Genomic DNA, 26,773 nt, shown 5'->3' with positions numbered 1-26,773 from the left:
TAATATATTATGGTGGATAATAATATAATATTATTTTATGTTCTTTCAGCTGACTAAACTTGAAAGTAGTTTTAGATATCAAATTGGCATATGTTTTCCATTACTGTGGGGCAAATAGGAAAAAATCTACCGGTCCTCAAATTTAGCTCTCCACAGTCTGTCTTATTCTGACAGGTACATTAGAATATTGAATGACAATGAAATTCAAAATAACATTTGAAAATTATTAAAACAAAGAAAATTGGGGTAAGTTGAAAGTGGTTAGAAAACACAGAATAAGTTTTAAAAAAAATGGGAATAAGAAAAATAAAAATTCTGGTTTAGCAGTAAAATGAAAAGCGAGACGGGTTGTGATCCCTGTAGCGTCGTGAACTCCGGATCAGAAGATTTGAGGTTCGAATCCTGCTGTACCACAACTAGTTTCCTATTTCCTAATAGGGTTAACTATGAATTTTAATTATTAATTTTTTTCAAAAGTGTGTTGGTAAATCATAAGAATTCAAATATTTCTTCTTTTTTTAAAGTTTAATACAACTTTAAAATGATCATAATATTCTTGATTTGTATGTTTACTAAAATAAAATCCTATTTCCCTGATTTAATTAAGGATTGAGGTAAATATGATTTAACATATTTTTTTTAATAAATATATTTTTAAAATTGTATTTTTTTCCTTTTTACAAATTAATTTTTACGTTGAAATAAATAGGGTCTCATTATCGGCCAATGAATGCCCATTCTATGAATAAAATGAGTAATAGTTTTTTGCCAAAAGATAAAACGGCGTTAAATTGGAAAAATTTTTAACTTTCTAGAAAGCAACAAAATGGAATAAAAATAAAACTTAACATTATTTATTAAGGTCGCTTTTGATTATTCTTTACATGCTCACTATTATAAAACTTGGTAAAAATTTTAACCCATATGCAGAGACAAAACTTAAGGTGAGGAAAGTACATTATATTGTCTTCACCTTCGGGTTATTCTCCGCATTTGAGATTAGAATGTACTTTCCTCACCTTAAGTTTTGTCTCTGAATACGGGTATAAGACAGCGGTTTATATTCATTACAGCTTTCTCAGCAATACATTAGTTGATTAAGCCAGGTAAAACTTTCTAAGTAGTTGAAGCGGTTTGTATCAACATACAACAACAGCCTGACCAGTTTATAATGGCTATCCTTACGAGTTTATTTAATATGTTTTCCTGAAGAATGGAAATCTTTAGATTATTATATGTAGTATATTCACAATGGTATTACGTATTGTAGAAAAATAAGAAACATTTGCAGAAATATACTGGTTTGCTAATATAAAATATATTTTCTGATACAATTCATCAAAAACAAGCATCGTTTTTTAAGGCCATATAAATGTCAAGAACATAAAATTATCAACATTGGTGGATCTTAATAAAATTGAATGCATATCATTCATTGTTATAAAAGTACCTAACTTTCAACAAAATTCAAGGTTTAGCAAATCTACATTGTTTATTAAGTATACACGAAATCTATTATAATAGTGTTAACTTTTATCGACATGAAATTTGGTCCTAATTTAAATATAAATATACAATGGTAACACAGACACAACAAATGGGCTGAGAAAGTGCAAGAAATCAATTATAATACTCTCCGCACGATGACATTTTCCGTGTATTAGGATTTTCCTTTAGAAAAGACGTAAATATAAAGTACTTCGTGTTAGATTTATCGTCGGTCGATTCATTTAACAAGACAAAAAAAGATTGTATAAAAAGTAGGAACAAATGAAATGCTAGTAAAAATGTACACATTAAAACCGAGAGTCCACAAAGGAATACGATCCTACTGATGATTTGTAAACAACCTCATCTCTCATTTGAAAAATGAATGTTGGCAGTCCTGACTCTTATAGTTGAGCAACATTTCAAGGAAGTACCGTAAGTAAATAGAAATGTGGAACTTAAGTTATTTATATTAGCTTCCTAAATTAATTTTCAAAGCTCGATTAGAATATATATTTACTATTTTACATGTTGCGAAGTCGGTAAAACTATTTAAATAGTAAAGAGAAAACTTGTAGAAGCCACTTAGACTAAGGTTTGTACTATTTTTGTTGCTGAAGAGAGAACAAACCAACCTTGTTCTGAACTAAATTTAACACAACATTGCTCTACATAATAAAATTGTTTGTTTTTATGTATGTACATACTAACATTTTAAAAATGAAGTATCCAAAATAGTATTTAATTTGAATGTGTTAAATTTAATTTCAATATCGCATGTAATAAGACACTTCTAGCTCACAATAGTTTGTAAAAATGTTTCAGATATTTAAAAAAAAAAAACAATATTGCAAGACAGATGAAACATGTTATCCCTTTAATGTGAAACTAATATTATTTATGAATGCACATAAATATTTATACATTTCACAATATGTGAATACTTTAGTACTATTCATATTACAATTTGATGCAAAAATAGGAATAATTTATAAATGCATATAATTGGATATTGACAATTTCATTTTGCAAAAAAATTATGGAGAAATTATGCTTGCCTTTTATTTATATAATATTTTAAAATGTCAGGAGTTTTATTATTTAGAAAAAGATTAGGTATGCGTTATAATAAAGACGTCTAAAAAGCTTTTTGCAATCATTCAACAGGGTATCGAATTTGCATGTACCAAAACGGCCTCTATGCAGTATACTCAACTAGGACTGTTATAACATAATATGAGTGATATGTCGCACACGACTAAAATGGCAGAGCCGCTAGAAGTTTTGTTGCCTTTTTCTTCTTGTATCCATGGCATCTAGGATTGGTTGCCGTTTAGTATTATATCGCTGATGCAGTTCATCTATTTCCCTTTCCATCTCTGAATCTAGATTGGCCACTCTCTCCTGGAGCTCTTCGTAAGTGAGAAATTTTAACTGCAAAATGTTATTAAAATTTAGCATGTACAAATATGAAATTTAACCTGGAAAATTGCAGTGGATTTAGAATATTAATGTTTATACTTGAACTGATATTATCTTATTTATCTATAATATATTAATTATTTTTGACAATATTTTAATAAAATTATACTTTATACAGAAGTTTATTTGCAGAAAAAAACCTAACAAAGGTCATAGATTTACTGATGCTACATTTTTTTCGCTACTATGCCGTGTTGATATTAACAAGATAATAGGTATCATTTCAGATTTTCAATAATTTTTTATCACAATTTGTATTCTAAATATGTAGTTTAAAATCAAATTTTTGCAGACAATTTGTAGATTTCTGAAAAAGTATTTTGCATCTTTGAAACAGAATTAAATTGTAAATATTTTTATTAAAAACTATGCTTACAGAATTAGCCGATATGAAAACATGTTTTAAGTCATAAATAAGAAACAAAACATGTGTTCCAGACGCGCCGGATAGTAAAATATAAATTAGTGTTTTTTATTTTCTGTTATATTGAATAGTATAGGACCCCAGTATATTTCATTTATTTATACATTTTTTTGTACACTTTGCCCAGCTAACAAGGGTACATACCCCGTTCCAAGCTATTACATGTTATTACACTATTACATAGGCAATTACATGTTAACACATAACAATAATTTACAAGTTAATAGAAAGAACTGACAAATAAAATATAAACTTACTAGTATACACATATTGATACATACACATATATATACATACACATCATGTGCGGTCCGTTCATAAAACGCATGGAACCATTTCCCCTAAATTTAGACAAATAATGCTTATAAAATAGCATGTTCAATAAATTAATTATCAGTCATAATACCTAGCATTTAGATTACTATAAAAAAATTATGTAATAATAATTTTATTAATAATCGCAATAAATTGAGGAGGAATTTTAATATCGCCTTATAAAAAAAATGTTAAAAAGCAACATAACCCCCCAGCATATCCATTTACCAGCGCATACTGATCGCCTGATCGGCAAGTACTTGCTACTGGCTGGCAGGGTATCGATTTAAAGAACGATCGCGATGGAAGCAAATTCGAAATTCCATTCCAGCGCCGTACTGAACACGCAGTCCGGGCGCAGGCGCAGACTTAAATTCTCACTAGGGAACGGAAGCAATCGAAACATACCAATACATTATTTTCCATGTAGTTTAGATGTGATGCGAACGCAACGCCGCGCAGCACAGATGATAATATTTATAGATAATATTATAATAATTATTATTTTGTGGTGGAGTAGGAATACAAAATAAAATTTAGAATTTAATTTAAACATTACACCAATAAAACATTGATTTGTTATAAGAAAAAAGTTTATAATCTACTACATATGTTGATTTTTCGGGTTCAAATAATGACCAATTCTTTTTCGTTGAAAAGTCATGTTTTTTAACAGGATAATATCTATTTTGGTTTCACTGCATTTTAGTCAAATAAAATATAATGCCACAGAATACTTCGCAGTTATTTATTATAGTGAAGTTGGTTGATTTGCTTTTACAATTTATTACTAGATATATAAAATTATTGTTACTACTACTACTACTACTACTACCATCACGCCATTTCCCCGTAGGGGTAGGCAGAGAGAATGGACCGCCACACACGTCTATCCTGGCATACACTCCTAGCCTCTTCCACATTCATACATCTTGTCATACATGTCCTTCGGTTCTGTCTGCTTTTGACATGACCAGACTTAAGATTTTGGTTAATCTGATCATGCCACGTCTTCCTTGGTCGTCCTCGTCTAACGTTGCCGTTACTATTTCTAATCATATGCATATAATATTTAGTTTGTCTTTAATTTCTTAAGGGCAGTGTATATTATTATGTATCAAATACTTATATATTAATTGCTTCCCTAATCGAAAACCCCACCGCACGCTCTTGATACACATATACATACATATATACATATAACTAGAGGTGTGTAGCGAACCACCCGGTCATACTGGCAGGGTCGGAAACATTGAACTAGAGATATGTTTCTCTCATCTCGGTCAGTTAGTTTGCGAACGAAAAGAGCACCGAACTTTGTGTCATTTGTATATTTTATATCTTCCTGTATTTTGGATCTCTAGCTCAGTTAGTTCATTCATTGATCAAGATCGTGTCCTTATCTCTATAGTTAGTAGGTAGATTAGGTACCTACATATACACTCTGTATCTGTAGTAGGTACCTAAATGCCTATACTGGTTGCTTTGTTCTTTGTTTTCCTTTATTTCTCGCGCGCCTGTTGGTGCCGGCTGGTAAAGGAATAGCACTTGAAATTAAATTGACGCTTATTATGAAATGTCACGATAAAAATTATATTTTATGAATTATTATGTTGAGATGAAATCATTAGGTATTCATATTTCATTAATGCCCTCAAATGTAAACAAGAGTTTAGTTTGTTGGCTTGAGTTCATTAGATATTATATATTTTTCTGTTCAGTATAAATATTTACAGAAACAACTTTATTGATTAATTATTAAAACATTCATATTCACTAACCTATTATGGCTTTTTAGGCTGTGCCCGTGTAAGCCATAATAACTAACATTAAAAATATATAAAGTAACTTAAAATAAATAGTGATTAAAATATATCAATTACAGAATAACAGTCCAATCAGAAGATATAACATTAAAAAAAATCATTACAAATGAAACAATGTAAAAAATAACAACCTAATTGCGAAATAACTTGTTAGGTCAGTTATCCATTTTGTGCTAGAGTCCGATTACTGGTTTTTAAAATGTTTTATTTATATATTTTTTTCATTTGCCTTAGTTTATTTTATAATATATTGTATAACTGCACACGTTATAAATATAATAACCTAATTTTTTTAAATGTAAACCCTCTAAGGGATTTTAAAATATTCATAATTTTAAACAGTAAACAAAACATTAATTGTAAAAGTAAATAAAAATTAAATAAACCTAGCATGAAATATAATTTTCTATTTCTGATATAACGTTCTTTATGTAAATAAAAAAAATTATCTGTTTTCTACAGGTTTGTGATATTATAATATCTAAAGAACAATATTATCAAATCTATAAAGAAAATCAAGCTGACAAACCAGCCAAAGGTTTAAAATTATTTGTTTCATTCACCGCTCGTGCGCATTCGACTCAAGCGAACGAAACGAACTAGAGACATGAAAGACACGAAAGATACGAAGACACAAATGATACGAAGATGCGGAGATATGATGACCTAAATGAGCCGAATGAGCAAAAGATACATTCGTTCAATTAAACTACTAAAAAGATTCAGTCACTTTGGTGATGCAGATCAAGTGATACATATATCCTCTCGGTGACAGGGTCTTACCCACGTCTAATACACACACATATACATACATACATACACACATGCACACATGCACACATACATACATACACACATACATAAAAGATACAAAATTTAATTAATACTTGCGAAACTTCATGATTGCCTTTTGTATTTTTTTTATTATTCTTTATTTTTAACATCCAGTAAGAATCTCCAATCCGTAGCATGCATCAACCTCTTTGACTCCCTACAACCAATGTCATAAAATAGCGAGGTCAACACTTTCTTCAACTTGACAACACTCCCGCTTTTCCAGGATGATACGTAAACCAAGCCCTAATAAATACGTGGCCTCCGGTTATACCGGGGGTTTTATTGAATAAGATGTACTTTATGTGTTTATTATTATGTATGTTCGTTATTATATCACTGTATGTTGAGCGCAGCAGTCGTATCCCGCGCGCGGGTGATCGTATTTGTGTATTTATGTATGCCGGTCGCTGCTGTGAACTGCGCTCGCCTCTGTACTAACGCGGCCTGTTGGAAAGCCCTTTTAAGGACTACTGAGGTTGACTTAGCTTAACACCCTGTAACGGGTGAGTTACAACTTGGATTGGATATCATATTGGTCTTTATTGTAATTAAAGCTGTCAAAGACATCAGCATGAAGCTTTTTCTTGCCCCACCACACTTAATGGTGCATAGGTCGCTGCATCGGAACCTCGATAGAAAATATAAAATAGTAAAAATGTACTTACAAACTCAAAGTCTGTACTGTCTACAAAGTCTCTCTGGAACTTGGGTTGATTATCGTGGTGGTAACTCACGGGGTGGCGAGGGCTCATGTCTTCAGGTTCCAACCTATAGTGGCGGGAATGAATGAATACATTTATTCATTTTGAACATCTACAAATTGTCGTAACTGACAATGGATGTGCAAAAAATAGGACATTAATTTTATAGGCTTTATGTTCCAGTTTTAAAAATAAAAAAATTTATAAATATAACTAACCCCAGTATCAAAGGATACTTTTGTACTTATCGAGTTACGACATAAAGTGTAAAAACAATAAATTTAAACCATTCTTATGTAAAGTTTAAGAAAATCACATGAGTCAATAATCAAAATCACTACGATCATGACAAAATATAAAACACAAAATGATGTCCTCGCTTGGAAGCCCTATGTCAAGAAGACCTTATTTTTACAGTACTGCCATAATAAAAAAATTCTTACCCACCATATCAGTTCTAAAACATAAATAATAATAATCGAGTCATAAAAAATTCTAACTAGAACAAGTTGCGTAAACTTTACTTTTCATAATAAAATCAGTATCATTACATTCTCTTATCCACACCTAATAGTACATAGGGCACCATATTGCAGTGTATCAGCGATCATTCATAATATACACAAATATAAGATGATCATTCCTACCGTCATGTATATTACTGAAATATTGCAGTGAAAAACCACCTGTTAAATAAAAAAATTGTGTTGACCTTGCCGGGAATCGAATCTGGGACCTCGACTCTATTTCCTTCTTAGGGATATTTACTCGGGAGTAGGCTTTGAATGGAAAACACTTGTCCAAGATTCTGGTTCTGTTTTACGCACAGAATCGGCTTATTCATTCTGCCTGAATAGCCTAAGAAAGATTGTCAAATGATGCATAAAAATACTATATGCACCGCAGTTAGTCTTCATTTAACACAATATTTTTTTTTAAGTTGCGATTTAACACAATAGCTTGCTCTCTATGTATGGTTTGTTAGAAGATACTAAGCATTCATGTTTGTATTTGACAATATTGAATTGTATAAATTATGAGAATTAAACATGTACACACATAAATATTTTATTATGTAATAATAGATTTATAAAATAATTCATGTCTTTTGGTTTCTTACAAAATAAAAAAACTTTTAATTTGTTAACTCATTTACCTTTGTCTATCGTCATTTATTTGGTTATAGTTAAGAGATGGTTCCAAGGACTCTCTATGAACAGGATGATGCATTATTCCTAAGTGGTTGGCGTTCATATTATTCTGGTTTTGACTAGCAGGCACCATCATCATATTGCTATTTGCCTCCTTCTCTGCGTTGTTCTCTATGGTAATGTGATCTGGTTGTTTCTTATCAAAATGTTCTAAAAATAATGGCCGGTATTTCGGACGCTGGTGGTCACAAGTTCCCGTATCGTGTCCTTGAAATAAATAAAATATTGACAGTGAAATATATTGAATTCATAATTTATTTTTTAAAACAGATGTTTCAAATATTCAACACTACCCATTATCAAAAATTGTACATTGCATATCAGTTAATATTATATAATTTACATTATGTTCTAAATATTTTTTTATATTGAATCTACATTATTTTTTAGGCTTTTTATTCTGTGATTTACGTTTAAGAAAACATGAAATAAACAACACGTTTTTTTGTATACATGTAGAAACAGAAAAAGCATGCTGCAGTGCAAAATCAAAAGTGAAAAAAGAGAAAGAAATGGATATTAGAAAAATGTTAGAATCAAAAAGCAAATCGTAAATAACTTGTAAAAAAATTAAATGTGTTAACAAATTAATATTAAAAATAAAAGTTTATTTATAGTAAATATATAGGTACGATAATTGACATGTATTGCTTTTATTTTTATTATAACTTATATTCTATTGTAAAAATTAGTGTAAAATCTGTTTGAATTGGACTTCGTCAATAAAAAAGAGAATAAACACTGCTTTAAAATACCAAAAACTACAATATTTTATTTTCTAAATATGGCATTAAGAGCTTCTTTGAAATACATATAAATTTTGAACAAAAAGAATTGATTGAACAAACATTGTGATAAAGAATTCCTTTGGATATGGTCCAAAATATTATAAAAATGCATAATTAGTATGTACTTCCAAAACAAGGACTGAACAATGAACAGTTTCTAAAAAGGTGATTCAGTGTGGGGCGAATGTTGATCTCATTTAATAATAATGGACAGTCCCACAGATTGTCAAGTAACAATGAATGGATTTTTAAAATAATGTACTTCGACTATAGTAAATTGCTGAGAACTTGGACATACTTTTCATGGTCTGTTCATCAGAGTCACTGTTGATAACCATAGTCCCAAGATCGGGCTGCTGATCAGACAGGAGGGTGCCCCCTCTCCCAGGGACCAGAGTACCGCACTCCACGCCCCCCGCACCGCACCCATCTCCTCTGTCCTCATCCTGAAAAAAGTTTCATAAGAAATAATGAGCACTACATAGAATAGAAACATTTGGCAAAATACACATTTACAGTCCCGCCAAAACCAATTGCTATGGCTAATTAGATGAGAAAATACTTGACCTAAAATGACAAGTTTAACTTTTGCTCGTCAACAAAATATCCATTAATTAATATATATCTACACATTCGCGGTTATGCCAGATATAGCTTTTAAAATTGTGTTTCTTAAAAATGACAGCCAAAGCCAGTGACAGCCAGTCCAAAAGACATAGGTAGTAAAAAGACGGCTATAGCCTATGTCTAAGTCATTATATGGTAGGAGGAGATATTGTATCCCTATAAAAAACAGTTGGCAACAAAAGTGCCCCAGTATGTTAGTCAAAGATTTATGATTTACTTTAAACCATGAAGTACAGTCTAATCGGAAATGAAATATTAAAAAAATAAGAAAATTATGATATGTGTCCATATGAATGGATTCAATGAGAAAAAAGTATTCGCATACAAGTCAATAAAAATATTTAAAAACTAATTCACAAATAACATTTTAACTTTTAGAGCTCCAGTGGAATTACCAGTGTATTATTATCCTTATTTCTTTTGAAAAAGGTTTACCAGAACACATTTAAATAACATGGAATTTACTAAGTATGTACAGTCGCATTTGGTTATTACGAGGAAGATGGGACCAACTGAAATGAATACAATTTTAATTAATGGTTACAAACATACCCATCACGTGAAAACAGAGTAATATTACATGACACTGAAAATCTTGATTCAAAAAAAAATATGCAATTAGAATCTATTTTCACACATTTTTCTGTCAATCCCTTTTTTTCATAAAATATTCAGATAGGGAAATATCACATACTACCGATAAAAATATATGAAGTGGATTCAGAATAATTAATTGTATTTTCAAAATCAATGTGGATACTGTGGAGAAATGTTTTCATATATAACTTTAAAAAAGACATTTAAAAAAAACATATCACTAGAAAAACTCAACATGTTAGGCACTGATAATTGTGACGTTTCAGCATTTACTTTGTAGAAAAACATTTTGAATTTATTTAAAATGAAACACTTAGTAATTTTATATTTACACCTGATGATGGGTAATTCAGAATACCTGAAACTAGTTGTGTTATTAAACTCTTGTGTGGTAAAAATTACCAAGTGTTTCATTTTAAATAAATTCGTGACCATGTTCTATAAACATTTGGAAGGTTAGGAAACAAGTTTAAAATTAACATGAATAGTGACTTATTAGGGTCGTGGCCAATGCAATGATTGTTTTTACGGGAATCCAAAGTCACAAATTTAAAAATATTTTTTATGCTACTAATAAGTAGGAAAATGTATTTTTTTTACTCTACAGTATTTCATGACTCTTATTACTTTAAAAATGTAAAACAATAAAATGTGACATTTCCCTATTCTAAATGTTTTCGAGTCCGTGATGTTCTCTTCAAATGCAGATAAATAAAGATTTTCCTTTTTTCACAATGCAGACACTGTGGATGAAGATAGAGAAAAAATTTTACACACTTCCACATTTTGTCGCATACATCGATAAATAAACGTCACTATGTGGCACTGAACTGAATGGAATTATAATTGGCATATGACAAAAATTATAAAGGATAAAGTTCATCTACAAGATTCTTTTAAAAGCAACCCTTAATTTTACAGTACCTACAAAAAACTCATGCGAAATTCATAAAAAAAAATTATATAATATAAATTGGAAAACGCTCAGATTTTTTTTTTAAGATTCTCGCAAATTCTCGATATATAGAAAGCGGATGATTAAATGAATGCGTATCCATTAGTAGTGTCCGACTGAAACAAGATTTTTAACCAAAACCGAAGTTCAGCTTCTGTCCTAATTTTAACTGAAACTGAAACATATTTAAATAAGCTAAAATTCACAAATGCCCAAAATTAAGCATTTTTATGGTTAAACCTTACGAGTTCATTAAATAAAATACACAGTCAAATAAAAGCCATAAATTTAAGTAAATTTGTTTATTTTTAGCGCTTTAAACTGGCCAAAACTGAAACCAAACATTCGGTCGGTCACTAGTAGTAAGATAGTTAGGTAGATAGAATACATACTTTTATAATAATAATACAAACTTACAGATTCTTCTGTATGATTTTGTTTAATCTGTGACACAGCATTGGCGGGCATGTTTTTGTTTTCTCTTAATTGATGTGCTTCAATAATCATTGCTCCTAATATTGTTGCTGGCTTTGCTGCACCTGATGGCAAAAAGGATATCAAATTACTTACTACAAAATTGTTTTTGTCAATTTGTTTCTGTTTGTAATTTTAGAACAAAAACATTTTATAAAACTACTTTTGTCCCTCATAAAAATTGTTAGATGATTTTTTGAAAATACTGAACCCATGAAAAAAAAATAAGAACTTTTATCGCACATCCCTAGTATGCTGTTTTGTTTCTAAGTAATAAATATTTATTAAAATAAATTCACATTTATACTTCACTTAGGTTAAAAATACAAGTCTTTCAGAATCAGTTTTTGCAAATTACAATTCTAGTAATTATTAAAGAAACAAAAGAAGACATCTTTGAGACCAATCTCAAAGATGTCGCGAAAGCGATGAAACCTGCCACTAGTAATTCGAAATTTATAAATTTAAGTGATGGTGATAATTTATCACTCGTCTTTTATTTCTATAAATTACAATATACTTCCACCAAGAATTTTCACTGACAAACTTGAATGTTTTATTAATATTCAAAGCATTAACTTTGTGGTCAAACATTTTACTAAATGTTATGAAATATTTGTATATAACAACTTACCGACATTTCTATGTCTAACGGTTTCGAGGCGTACTCGTCTCTTCATCAGGACACCAATTAAACCAACATGCAAAACCCACTATACACCTTCCTTACTCGATGGTGGGTATTTATAAACGGTGTTATGCAACCAATGGTATTTTTTGGTTTTTATGTTTAACCCTAAGATTAATACAAACATAACAAAGTTTTAAAAATAAATGCAAAACCCATATATATCTGAAGAAGAAAAATTATATCAATAATCTGGATCTAATAAACAAATTTGAACCTCATATGCAATTTACACAAAATTATATTTTGGTGGTAAAATGATTATTGCATAACACTGTCCATACAGGTTAAATATTTTTTTATTTTATTTTATTTTTATATCTTGTAATATTATGCTCGGATAAAATTTTAATTTTTATGTTCATTAGTAACTGTACAAAATCCGTTCTGTTGGGCAGTCAAAAAAGTTAATCAATTTTTAAAATTATAATTATTTCTCCTTAGAACAGGTTATCCTCGCAAGAAAGACTCTTGAATCAAAGTTTTTTTTCTCATATAGTATAATAATAAAAAATATTATCAAAACAGTTGACTTGAATTTTCCATAAGAAAATTTATACAAAATTTCGAGTTTGAAATACACAAAATATATTAATTTTATTAGACTGAATATAGCCAATTATGATTGCAAGACTGGTTTTGCTTTCCTTACATAATTTTATATCTTTACTTGAGTGTATGCTTTTTGCCTCAGGCTGTCATTCTGTTCATTTGAAATAAAAAGAAATAATGCAATGTAAAATGGAGTTAGCTGATTCTTACGGATAAATTCATGGTTGAGTAAGCCCCCAGCGGTTGCTCTCTCCTCGGGGTTTTTAACAAGGCACAAGCTGACGAAGTCAATAAACTCGGAGGACCACTTGTCCGGCTCCCGGAAGGAGGGCGGGGGCTTGGTGGGGATCATGAATATGGCACGCATGGGGTGGATGTCTCCGTACGGGGGCTTGCCTTCTGCCATCTCCAGCGCCGTGATGCCTAGAGACCAGATGTCGGCCACACAGTCGTACCCGATCTCCTGGATCACCTCGGGAGCCATCCAGAAAGGGGTCCCAATCACAGTATTACGTTTAGCCATAGTATCCTGCACAAAAATAAAAACACTCAATTTATTTACCAACAAAAAAACTAGTTTGAAATAATTTTTAAAACATTTTCACTGAAAACAGATTAGAAGAAAAATCATTTGTCTGATCTTTACTAGAGCTGGGTACAACACCTTTATTCATAACGCACAATACTTGCTATATTATGTATTTTTATTCTCATAATTAAAATGCAGTTCCACCAAGAAATGTCAGTAAAAAAACTAAACCTATTAATTTTTTTTATTTATATTTTAACAAACGTAGAGAACTGTTTTGAGAAGAGAATACCAGACATTTACAGAACTTATGATAGTCATCTCTGGTTTGAGTGTAACATTCTAACACCTTATAACATTCCTCATTATGCATATAGAATACATAACAATATACCATTTGCCACAAAAGCAGATAAAAATCTTGAGAAATTTAAACTATTTGTAAAAAAAATGGCTACTTGATTTGGGTCCCGAGAACTGTCTTGAGATGGTCACCCCACCAAAGCAGTAAACTTGTTTATACTGAATTATTTTTGCATTTCATGTTTTGAATTTGTATCCACACAATGTCTCTACGAATATATGTCATATACTCGTATATTTGGCATTTGTACGGATGTTGGGCCACCGGCAGCTGACAGTAGCTTGTTACTTGACCTAATTAATGTCTGCACATTAGTTAAATGTGTGAGCTGTACTAATAATATAATGTTGTTTTCTTTTTCTTCTCTTTTTTTCTTTCTTTTTTTTTCTCCTACTATTATATGTATATATATCTGTGTGGATTTAAATATGAATATGTAATATTTTATAAGTATTTTATATATATTTTTTAGACACTATAAGTATAATATATTAAATCATGTAAATGAATGCCTCGACATGGGTTGTGCCCAGTGAGGTATTCATATATTTTTTTTAAAGTTTTATGTAAAACGTGAAATAAAAAATATGTCTATTTCTTCAATTCTTCTGTCTGATGATTTTTAAGAAATTATTTTCTTTTTACAAATTATTAAATAAATCTTATAACCATAACAGCGAATATTGTCACATCAGTTCCAATATATTTTTAATGGCCACCATTTTTTAAATTAAATACTTTTGAGAAAGCATTGCTTTTACTTTAGTAGTCCATAGTAATATAAAAGTAAAAATACATTATAATTACCGTCAACTGCCCAGCAACTCCGAAATCTGCCAGTTTTGCATGTCCTTCAGAATTGAGAAGAATATTTCCCGCTTTAATATCCCTATGAATTTTCCTACGTAGATGTAAATATTCTAATCCTTTGAGGGTATCACATAAAACGGTAGCAATTTCATCTTCAGTTAAAGTTTTCTTCCGTAGCCTAATTATGTCAGATACGGAGCCCGCACCGCAATATTCCATTACTATCTGAAAAAAATTAAACAAAATGTATTTATTGATTATAAATATTTACAAAGATTGGGTTTTCTTAAGTTGAAACAATAATATTTCTATATGTAATATTACATATAGAAATATTATTGTAATACTACAATAATACAAAAATCCTAAATAGAAAACCAAAAAAAATAGTCAATGTCATAAATTAATAAAAGATAATACAGTCGAACTTGGTTATTACAAGGAAGATGGGACCAACTGAATTTGCTTGTTAAAAGAATTACTCGTTATACCAGAGAAAGGTTTTTTTTAATACAATCGCCATTGCATATGGTCACTAAGTAAACAAATAAATATACGTATAGTTCATAGAGATAATAAAAAAATAAAAAACTATAAAAAAAAATTATAATAAATGCTTAAAAACATACAACTTTCTTCATTTAAAATGCAGTTAAATAAAGATTCTTTTTTTCCACAACATTTACACTGTGGATAAGAGGATTTTTTGCACACATCAAATCACAGGACGTGTACATCGGCTGGATACGAGGACACTGCGAAATCCTTGGCAGCGAAAAGGCTGACGAAAAGGTTCGGGAGGCTACGCTTAAGAAAATAGCCCCCGATTTCGCCGATTTTCCGCTCAGTTTTGCCAAAAGGAAAATAAGAAGCAGGACCCTTCAACTCTGGAACGATCGCTATTTGAGTGAGACAACCGGAAGTGTAACTAAAATGTTTTTCCCTCCAATTTTTCATGCCTATGATTTCAGAAAAATGCAAAATGCTGGCTACGAGCTCACCCAGATGCTTACGGGTCATGGTGGCTTCATGAGCTACCTGTATCGCTTCAAGCTCTTAGAGATCGACAGCTGCCCATGCGACGATGAAACTTCTCAAGATGTCCCTAACCTGTTGATGCATTGCCCCTTTTTCAGCTTTCAAAGACAACGCTGGAGGCGTGATGCAGAGGCCTGGGTGAAGATCTATGCGACATCCCATCGGTGATAGGTAATAAAGAACTCACACGAGAGGTAGTATCATACATGATAAATATAGCGCAGGAATTTGGTAAAATAAACCAAAGTAGGGAACAAAATGCCGAACACTCCTTTAGTGGAACCTGGAAGGCCTGTTGACTACTGCCAACAGGCCGGCTTCTCTTGAAGAGTTTTAAGTGGTTTCCTCTCCACGTGAGCAAATGCTCAGAAGTTCATGATTAGCCCACATTAATATATCCCTCCTGATCCCAATAGTTTAGATAAATTGTAAGATATTTAATTGCAGAAAAATCCACTTTTTCAAATATAAACCTTGTATATTATAAGCAAGGTAAATAATAAAGCAACTCCCATATAAAAAAAATATTTAATTTATTTTTTTTTTAAAAACACCTCAAGATTTTTCACGCCACATTCTATTTCACAAATAATTGCCACTTTTTCAGAAATTGAGACACTTCCTCTTGTTAATAGACATGTTTATAATTCAAGGGTTAGTTTTCAACTGATCTGACTGCTGATGATGCACTGACCATAGAACATTTAAAAAAACTAAAAAGTGTTGTAAAAACTCCTGAAATAAGGATGTTATTCATAATCTTCAAAAGAGGGTTGAAAATTGTAATGTGGTGCCGAGCCGGTATTTACTGTGTTCACAAGCTTGGATTTTTTACACATAATTTCAACCATGTGTATGATTTTTTTTCAATGTTGTCAGCGAAAACACCACTTAGGTACTTAGACAATTCATAAACGTCATCCGATCCCAATGGCCAGCGGCATCGGTCCTAAGTTAACCGCCCGTTTAGATTTTATTACTCAGGTTCTTATATTAAAAATTATGTTTTTGAACGATTGAAGAGTTTTTGCTCAACTCTTGACAATATTTTTGTTCAGTATGAGATTGTTGAGAAAACAATAAACTAAAATGTCAATGAATGTTTCCTCGTTACATTTGAGATCTCGCTATTTCCGTGATCGTTATAACCAAGTTCGACATTCGACAATTTGAAATAACAATACTAAATATACATATATATTTAATGGCATAGTGTGTGATTAAAAAAACTAGACAATACACATTTGATATTCTTTTATTGTTAGAGGTAATTTAGTACAACCAATAAAAATGTAAAAGTTTTATCAATATTTTATGCCGAAATCTTTTATATTTTTTAGCATCTTTGATGTTATCATTCATTACATTGTCTACTAGTCTCAGGTTCAATTATTTTAATGTAATATTTTAATTTAATAATATTTCGGTTAGTCGGGACGTCGGGAGAAATCACGCAATAAACCCTTCCTAAGTGCATGCTTTTTAGTTTTTAAATTTATTTGTTGAAAATTACATATATATTTAAAATAAAACAAATATAAAGGGGATATTGTTAGGACTCGCTAAGTCAATAAATATGGCTTAAAGTGGAGATTATTTCAAAAACATATAACGACACAATTCTTTCAATCAAATACTACTAGCTTATCTATAGGAAGTGAGAAAAAGACATAAAATAAGAAGAAAAAAAAAACTAAAATACGAAATATACAGTAGTCATAAATTGGTTTCATTCATATAATATAAACAGTAGATTAAATGGCTACTGTCTTATTATGTCCTGGTCTCTCTCGGTAGTACCATTTCTGAGACAGGCTGGCAACAAGTGGAACCACCTATTTTAATGTTCTTTTGCCAAATTTGTTGCATATTTTCGGGATCACTAAGTTTTAATTTTGTGTGAATGAGTATTCTAAAAATGTTCCAATATAATCTTGAATTAATTGTTATTTACTAGCTCTAAATTATACAAAGCCATAGAATTCCCCGAATCAGCAGATATACAGTGCGCTTTTATTACAAATTTTTGGATGAATAAATATAAAAAGAAGTTTCCGCTCACCCACAAGTCTGTGTTCTTAAAGTAGCTCCCATAGTACTTGACGACATAAGGGCTATCACACTGCTGCATTATGGAGATCTCCTTGATGATCTCCTGAAGGTCAGTGTCTACAGGGACCTGCTTGATAGCCAGGACCTGCCCCGACTCCTTGTGCAGCGCCTTGTACACACTACCATAGGAGCCCTCACCCAACTTGCAAATTATGTCAAAAACCTCCTCCGGCTGGCGGGTCAGGCTCTCCTCGGAGAAGATCAGCGTGCTGGAACAAATTTTCAATATTGTGAATTTGTACACTGGGGATACGTTCCACACAGTACTGAATAAAAAAAGTGTGCTAAAAAAATAAAACTACTGGATAAGTTTCCTTTTATGAAAAACAATTCGGAATATTTTTAAAAATTCATTGTTTACTATATATTGTGCCTTCTTTTTTTTCTTATGCTGAAGAGCATTCCAATAACGATTTGAATAATTATATTACATGTTACTATCACACATTGTTAAATTAATGTTAAAATTTTTTTTTCATTTTATTTTTGGACCGTGTAAAATGAGATTACAGTGTATTCAAATTGTTTACTACATTACAGAAACAGCATCGTCCGTGTTGTAATCGCTACAGCGCTTGCCTCATATACGGGAGTTCTAGGTTTAATATCAATAGGTGAGTTTACAATGATAATTATTATTTATTTATTTAACACTTTTTACATATGTACATTTTATACGCGCGTAAGGGCAGGCATATTGCCTTACGACAATTTCTTCCTACGTACCCAAACTGTTCAGTTTGAGAAAATAAGAAGTATATGGACATATTCTAGGTATTATACAGAATCTTATAATTTTATAAAAAAAAATTAAAAGAGAGATTCAATGGCCGTGTTATCTCACGTCGTAGCGATGTCAATCGGCCGCCACGATCATGTGATTTGACACCATTAGACTTCTTTCATTGGGGATATTTAAAAGAAAAAGTGTGCGTCAATAAAGCCAAGAACAATTCAAGAGCTAAAGGATGAGATAATTCGGCACATTAACGACATTGAACCTCAATTATGCCTCAGCGTCATTGAAAATATAGACCATCGGATAGAGGTATGCCACCGAAGCCATGGCGAGCATTTAGCTGATATTTGAGGTCCTAGATTCGATTCTTGGCAGGGTGGACATGAAATATTGGTTTTAAATGTGGTTCCACATTGCAAAATTGCATTGTTCCTGGACTGTCATCTGAAGCATAAGACTGATCACCTTACCCTCAACGTAACAGCAATAATAAGATACACTGTAATTACGCAGTAACTAACGCAGTGCCCTATGAACCACTGGCTGCGGATAGGGAAACGATGATGATGAAAAATCTTATTAGACAAGGATGTTTTTACCCAATCATGGTTTGTGCATTAAAGTGATTTAAAAAAATATAATCAAAAAAGCATTACAAAGATTTTTTACGAAAAGCTGATTATTTTTTCGGGATCGGATGCATATTGATTTCGTAAACAATATAATATTATCTTTGAGAAATGTCGGAACAGTTAAAATTGAAAATAATTCACAAAATCACTTTCAGACGAAATACAAACTACAAACCAAAAATTAAGAACATTAAAATAATTGTGGATTTTTAAAGCTATAAATTATATGATAAAAATCACAGTGTTATTCTAGTATTTTTTAATTTCGTGATTTTCTATGAGATTAGATATTTTAAATGTATTAAATTGAGTGACCCAATGGTCTTTTTTTAAAAACAGATTTTTTAACACTGTTTTCTAACTAAAAAAGCGATACTCCCAATAACTTCCATGCACCTAGTTAAAAATTCAAATACTTCTCTAATAGGAAAATATCACATTTTATTTACATTACTTAAGTAAAAAGGGTCTATGAAATACTGTCCAGTAAAAAAAAAAAAATTTGCAACTTATGACTTATTCGTAGTATAAAAAATATTTTTAAATTTGTAATTTTGAATTCCCGCAAATACGGTCATCACATTGGCCACGCCCCTAATACGTAACGATTCATGTTGATTTTTAGCTTTGTTCCAAACCATTAGAATTTTTTTAGAACATTGTCACGAATCTTGACGTCATAACTATCAATGCCAAACATGTCACGTTTTTCTATAGACATCTTTTTTAAAGTTATATATGAAAAAATTTCTCCACAATATCCATATTGATTTTAAAAATACAATTAATTATTCTAAATCCATTTCGTACAATTTTCATCGGTATTCATAGTACGTGATATTTCCCTATTATTACTCTGAAGATAAAACATAATTGTAATTTTCATTTGATGCAAATATTTTTTTATATATTCTAAATCATGTCTTCTTAAAAAACCGATTACTCAACACCCTATTTTCTACCTAAAAAGCGATACTCCAATAACTTCCATGCACCTAGTTTAAAATTCAAATACTTCCCTAATAATTGTGTTTAAATTTCAGTACGCTATACATCATTCGGTTCATAAAGGGAGAGCGGAGAAAAATGATAAACCACAATTACTCTGGTTTCAATGTTGTTGAATAAATCTTCTGTCATAAGACATGTATTAAATCGATACCTTTTAAAAGTAAACGTGACTATTTTTAATTTTTTAAACCTTGGAACTGATGATCGCTGCATTACCACAGAGCCACATCACGATCAAAAGATAATTAGAGTAAAAATGTAAAATATTGAGCTCATTATTCAATTATTAATTTCTTATCACGAGAAAACTCGGATTTCGGATGTGGTAAGCAGCGGTAAGCCGTATTCTTTGATTGAGGACTTAATCAATCGTTATTTTAATTTTCTACACAATATAAACTATCGTTTTGCGTTTGAATAATAAATGAAGGATGTAATAAAACAAGTAGCTATTGACAAACCAATTACATATACGCATATGCATTAATCAGTAAACATATACAATTCGAATACTGGATCCTTTTTTGGCGCCTAAATTTCGCAAATAGAATGGACGGCCGTGGAACTTTGTAAGTACTGCAATCATAATGAAAATAATATAGTGTACGCGTAAAATAAAACAAAAATACAATCGCAACAAAACAGTGTGTCGATAACGCGAGATAATAAATAGTATATTGAGATTTAATAAAAAAAACTTACAATTAACTTTGAATGATTTTTGGTTTAAAAATTAATGGTGGAGTAGTTAGCGATATTTAAATGTGTTTTATCAATCTAACTTCTCGTAATTCCTGGACTGGTATCTTAAAAACTGATCACCTATTAGGGAAGGTAATAATGTGTATTTAGTTGTATCATATGACAGGAACCTCAATTACAATGGTAATAACAGCACAAAACATCTTAACATTTAAATTATTGTGATCTCATCGTAAATCGAACCCGGAAGCTCCGTGCACGAGGTAAGCGTATTTACACTGCGGGGTCCGCCGACGAATATGTGATCACTGAGGAACAACATTCTCCGAAAACAATAATTAATAATAATTCAAAATAAAATTGGACCCTTACACTCTGTTTAAAAGCCGAAATAAACAAAAAACATTTGACTAAGCGCACGGTGGGATTATTGGTTAAGTTAAAGACATCTTTGCATAAATTTGCGTGTATTTTTTTGTAAATAAAAATCAGGTGTTTAATTAGAGTAGTCACCATTACCACGAGTGGTGCTGGGTATATTTATATAGTAGGGGTAGTAAGAGAGAACATATATCCATATAATCATATATTATCCACACCGATAATATGTGATTCCTATTCAAGATTACAAGTTATTACAATTCGGAGTCACTGCTTATATTTGATTTCCATCCACTGTAAATATCAATTCCGGATTTCTAGGAACAATATGTAGGAGGATCTCAGGGTTCAGTGTTAAGAGCCATTCTCTGGTCCAATGAAAAATCTGGTTAAGGTCATCTCGGATTTGCATTAACAAACAACTTTGCATCGTCGTAAAGAAGGATATGGGTGACTGAATTAGTTCCCTCAAATCAATCAAGTAGATTCCAAATGCAATCGGACCAGTGACTGATCCTTGAAGCACTCCGCTTAGAACTGTAAGAGGGTCTGAGAGATCCTCCTCGACTCTCACTCTAATGTTATATTCGTTAAGAAATTCTCGATCCAACATAAAAGCTTTCCATGGATACCAAAATGTTCCAATTTTGACACAAGTCGTTTTATTGGTACTCGGTCAAAAGCTTTCTCGTAATCAATATATATGACATCTGCAGGATGACATTTGTTCCACTGTTGACCGTTTTGACGCAAATTCATGCTGCTCTTCTACGACAACATTTTCTTGCGAAAGGAATCCTTTTACATTATTGACAATTATTTTCTCAGTGGCCTTACAGACTATACTTGTAAGACAAATGGGTCTGTAGTTAACACCAGAAAGTTTGTCCCTTTTTTTGTAAATGGGAGTAACAATGGCTAGTCTAGTGGCAGTTTTCTATTTTGAAATGAGAGCCATAATATACGCAAGCTGCTTGCACATCTCTTTAGAAGGATAGCTGGAATCTCATCTGGCTAAATAGAGGGAGTATCCTTAAAGGATGTTTATACCTGAAGGAATATTTCTGGCGTGAATTGAATATTTTCTATTGAGTTTTGCACTCTCAGTATTAATACTCAGAGAATCGATCCATCTAGTTTTCGGAAATAAGATTTTTCAAACTGCTTTGCAAAGATATTAGCTACATCACGATGAGTTGGAGCAATGCCACCTAAATTGTTATCTCTTAAAGCTGGTGGTACACACATCTTACATGCTAATTGTGTGCGATTATAACTATGGAACACTTTCGGTGCGCAATTAACAATATCACTTTCAAATTTTCTTCTTGCCTCTTCTTGTTATCAATATATCAACGACTCTTACAGGGATCTTAGCCGCAACCGAATTAAAAGTGTGCTCAATTTTTGTAAGAATGGGTGTACATTGTACATTAAAAAAAAGTAGATATGATTCTGTTCCTGATTATGTTAACCTCCGCCTGAAAATATAAACCAATCAGCTGAACTCTTGAACAATAATGTACAATATATTTGTCAATTAAGATGTTATTGGCGAGCCTCTAAAATAGAAGGCTTGTTATTCCTTTAATAATGAAAAAAAATTGACAAGGATTATTCCCCAGTAATAAGCAACAATCAAGCAACGTGGGCATACCTACATTTATGTACTTGCCAACCGAAGGGCAAGTATGACAAGATGTATACGGGGAAATGGCGTGATGGTAGTAGCAGTATGGAGATGATATTACCAATCGTTACTCAATTTAAAACAATAGAATATTTACTTATCGGCCATGAACCATGAACTGCGTTATCAGGAAAACCAAATGATAAGCCAGTATCGGAAGCAGAGAGTCTATACATAATTACAATAATGCCTTGATACTAGATACGCTATTGGCATTACATTCAATTGTTGAAAAGCGTATCTATTATTTTCTTAGTCTACCTTGTGGTATAGTGGTTAGTGTTTTAGTGGTTAGTAGTTTAGCTACTACGCATTAGCAATGAAATAATAATTATCATCATGAAATCATAATTAATTTTAAATAGCATTAACAAGTGCTAAATTAATTTACAAAATTCAAAAAATGTCAGCATTATCGAAATATGTACTAGATACGCCGGTAGAATGAAAAATTATTTCATTAGTAGATGATAGAAGATTTGTTAGCAGCAATGGATCATAAAAAACTGTTATGGCAAAAAAGGTTAAAAGAAATCTTTAGAATTCGAAAATCATATTTAAAGTTTAAAGTAAACTAGTTAGATGGGTAGGTATAACCATAAGTATTGTTGAAATACGAAAAAGTATCTCTATTATAAACACCAAGGAGAGGCCATCAAGTTGCATATAATAGACAGTAGAGATGGGAATTTCTCTTATTTTATCAAAGTAGCAATAATAGCTACCATTTCACAAATTAAGCTGTACCGTGAAGATGTTTAAAGAATATCAGTTTAGTGCAGTGTTTAAAGCATTTCCTGAGCAATAAGTTTGTTGATGGTTGGAATAAGCTGCCACAAGAGCTGATTTCAATATGTAGTCTCAATAGGTTCAAAAATGAACTAGATTTGTTTCGAAAAAGTTAAAGTGGGCCAGCAACTAACTTTTGTTAAAACAGATTTTAGCATATAATCGGCATTAATCTGCTCGCTTAAAATTAATATAATGATAGAAACATGATTGTTCAAACAGGCAGAATGGTGAATGTTACACAGTGTGTCAAGTGGCCATTTTAACCAACCAATTACAGGTCATAAACCCTGCAAATGCCTAGACTTCCGTATTCCCGTCTCAAAAATGTTTTCTACCTTTGTTGAAATTTCGAATTTTAAAAAAAATGTGCTTATTTATAAAATAAGTGTAAAATGTTTGAAATAATAATTCATCATCATCATCATTCCCTTTCCGCACCTAATGATGCATAGGGCACTGCATTGGTACACCAATCAGAGCGTATCTTGATCATTTTTGTTACATGAAGGTAAGATGATCAGTCTTACGCTTCAGGCACCAGTCCAGGGACTATGAAATATTCAGTATTATTCTTTTAAATAAATATTTCATATCAACCATATCGGGAATCAAACCCGAGACCTCTCGCATGGTAGGAAAGCGCACTGACCATTACACCACGAGGCCGACTAAAAATATACCACCACCAGGCCGACTAAAGAAATAATAATTAATGAATTCTAAATGAACGTTTACAATGCGGAACTTCTAAAAAATTGTGCCACAACAGGCTAGGATGCCCAACAACATTGGTGAATTACAGCACTAAACACCCAGGCTTGGAAAAATCACATTAATTTTTTGCAATCTCAACAGGTATCAAACCTGTAACCCTCCGTTTGAAGAGTCTTGCCGATTACACCATGGGGGCTGCCAATATATTTAAGTAATTATTAAAAAATTAACTGTAAGTTATAATAAATTCTGAAACAGAATTATCTATAAGCTCTAAACAAACTGCTGCTGTCAAAAAAGGGAACTTCCATCGATTCCATTTCTAACTATGGTTGATGATACTTATTTAAACATATTATATAATGGGTGAAAATTAAATGGATGAAAACTCAAAAAAGCGCTGTCTGCGATAGTACGCGCAAAATGTTAGGATTTGTTCTCCGAACAGCTAAGGTGTTCTTGAATACTCCTAGGCTTCTTTATAACTCATCGGTGCGGAGCAAACTTTAGTGTGGATCTCTGATCTGAGTGTCCCGAGAGTTGAAGTACTCTGTTATGCTGGAGAATAATTATGCTGGTTCAGAAGAAATTTCTGAAATATCTTTACTTGAGGGAGTATGGATACTATCTACGGTTGTACCCGTCAGACTTCATACCGGGTATGCTTGGCTACGGTAGTTTGAAGAAAAGAAGAAATGCATATTTGCTTATGTATTTCTTCCAATTGATCCGTGGTATTACGATCAATTTAGATGTAATGGAGAGTATTTTTCTTTATATTCTTAATAACTACCTTAGACATAGGCAGCTTAAGCTGTTTTATCTTCCTACTTGCAGAACCAGCTTGCCAATGGTAATGCCAGTAGGAAGAGCAATATGTTTACTCAGCCGTGTCTCTTCGGATATCGACATCTTTCATGTTACTGAAAGAAAGTTCAGAGAGGATAGCTTCCTTTTACTCTAATTACTGGGTATATTTATTTTACCACTTTATCACATTTAAATTGTGTGGCTTTTTTTTCCTGGTGTTATGTATGCCTTGAATATATTTTTGCAGTGTACATAAACGTATTAAATAAATAAATTGAAACTGAAAATTTAAGTTTATAATCAGAGAAAGAATTTTAAAATTCAAATGCACATTATGAAATTCAAAATCTCTTTATTTTCTCTAACACTAAAGACTTCGTGCTTTCACAAAAAGAACGCCTCGTTTAATGGTTCTTCATTTTTAATAGCAAAAAAATTTGTACATAAAATATGGTTATTTACTCCCTAATGATGTAGGTAATAACTTTTTAAATAGAAACATACAATAATCAAATAAATCAATTTTAAAAAAATTCCATCATAACCAAGTAAAAGGTTAATATAATATAGTAACAACTTTTTATACATCCATTTGTCAAAGAATTTTAAAGGATGTAAAAAAAAGTTACACTTAATTTAAACATCTTATGTTCACATAGGTTTTAGAGCATTATTAATTGGGGTATATTTTGTGTAAATCAATGAAAGTATTAAGCCGGAATCTATTTATTACATATAAAAATTCGTAAGGTTTGCTTGTAAATAAATATAGAGTTGAAAACTTATGTAGACTGTAGACGGTAGGCACACATGTCAAGGGTATTGAAAACTTGAAAACGTCAAAACGAATTAAATATCACAAAGTACAGTGAACATATTGTACAAATTATGTGTTAATAAATCTGAAAATTATATTAGATTTTTAAAAAGCTTGAAAAAAAGAATGTCAACACAAATAAATGGGTATGTATGTATCATTACTAACCTTTTGGACGACATTGCCGGTATCCTAATACACAAGCTATAAATCACTAGAATAACTGAATTTATTATTATTTCATAACTGAACTATATAATTGTTTATTTAGAGCTGAAATTAAGCGGTTTTATTATATCCCCGCCTCCATTCTCAGATGGCAAATTCACAAGTTGACATGATAGTTTTTTTTTATTATTCCTTTTCATACGTCGTATTGCATTGCACATTTTTCTATTGTTTATGGCATATTTATGGTTCCCTAGTCAGATTTCCAAAATGTACACTACAATTTGCTTCAATACAATGTTGAGGTCTTGCCTTCGATTTCCTACATGATTGAGGTGAAATTATAGGTGCTTTCTCATTGTAATATTTTTTACTCTTGAGATTAGTAATATGACAGTTTTAATAAATATACTAGTCACATGGATTTCTTTTAATTTTCTTCATTTAATTTTATAATATTTATCATATAAGACATTAACATATAATGACTTTTTTGTAC

At 31.3% G+C, this 26,773-nt stretch overlaps 1 protein-coding gene and 1 long non-coding RNA gene across 2 annotated transcripts; both read right to left on the bottom strand.

The window, feature by feature from the left end:
• Positions 1-1,672: 1,672 nt before the first annotated feature.
• hpo (serine/threonine-protein kinase hippo) lies at positions 1,673-26,479 on the bottom strand. Its single transcript, XM_088233057.1, has 9 exons — positions 26,275-26,479; positions 17,769-18,027; positions 14,666-14,893; positions 13,176-13,494; positions 11,669-11,790; positions 9,371-9,518; positions 8,230-8,491; positions 7,038-7,140; positions 1,673-2,922 (listed from the first exon to the last, which is right to left on the bottom strand). The coding sequence occupies exons 1-9, from the start codon at positions 26,286-26,288 to the stop codon at positions 2,764-2,766; spliced, it is 1,614 nt and encodes a 537-aa protein (XP_088089183.1). The 5' UTR covers positions 26,289-26,479; the 3' UTR covers positions 1,673-2,763.
• LOC148277311 (uncharacterized) lies at positions 21,353-23,070 on the bottom strand. The gene is made up of 2 exons (XR_015823532.1): positions 22,945-23,070; positions 21,353-22,764 (listed from the first exon to the last, which is right to left on the bottom strand). It is a non-coding gene; the product is annotated as an uncharacterized LOC148277311 (long non-coding RNA).
• Positions 26,480-26,773: the final 294 nt, after the last annotated feature.

The sequence above is a fragment of the Micrasema longulum genome, unplaced genomic scaffold (assembly GCF_059751315.1).
Source record: "Micrasema longulum isolate JH-2025_06_02 unplaced genomic scaffold, ASM5975131v1 h1tg001052l, whole genome shotgun sequence".
Taxonomy (NCBI): Eukaryota; Metazoa; Arthropoda; class Insecta; order Trichoptera; family Brachycentridae; genus Micrasema; species Micrasema longulum.
Note: the sequence above shows the minus strand (reverse complement) of the source record. Positions and strands in the feature narration are given on the sequence as shown.

What these genes read in the sequence shown, in the direction of transcription:
- hpo (XM_088233057.1), bottom strand. An exon ending in GAGTTGCTGGGCAGTTGACG is followed by an intron (nt 13,495 to 14,665) that starts GTAATTATAATG and finishes ATTTTTGTGCAG; the next exon opens with GATACTATGGCTAAACGTAA. An exon ending in TGATGAACAGACCATGAAAA is followed by an intron (nt 8,492 to 9,370) that starts GTATGTCCAAGT and finishes ATTTATTTCAAG; the next exon opens with GACACGATACGGGAACTTGT.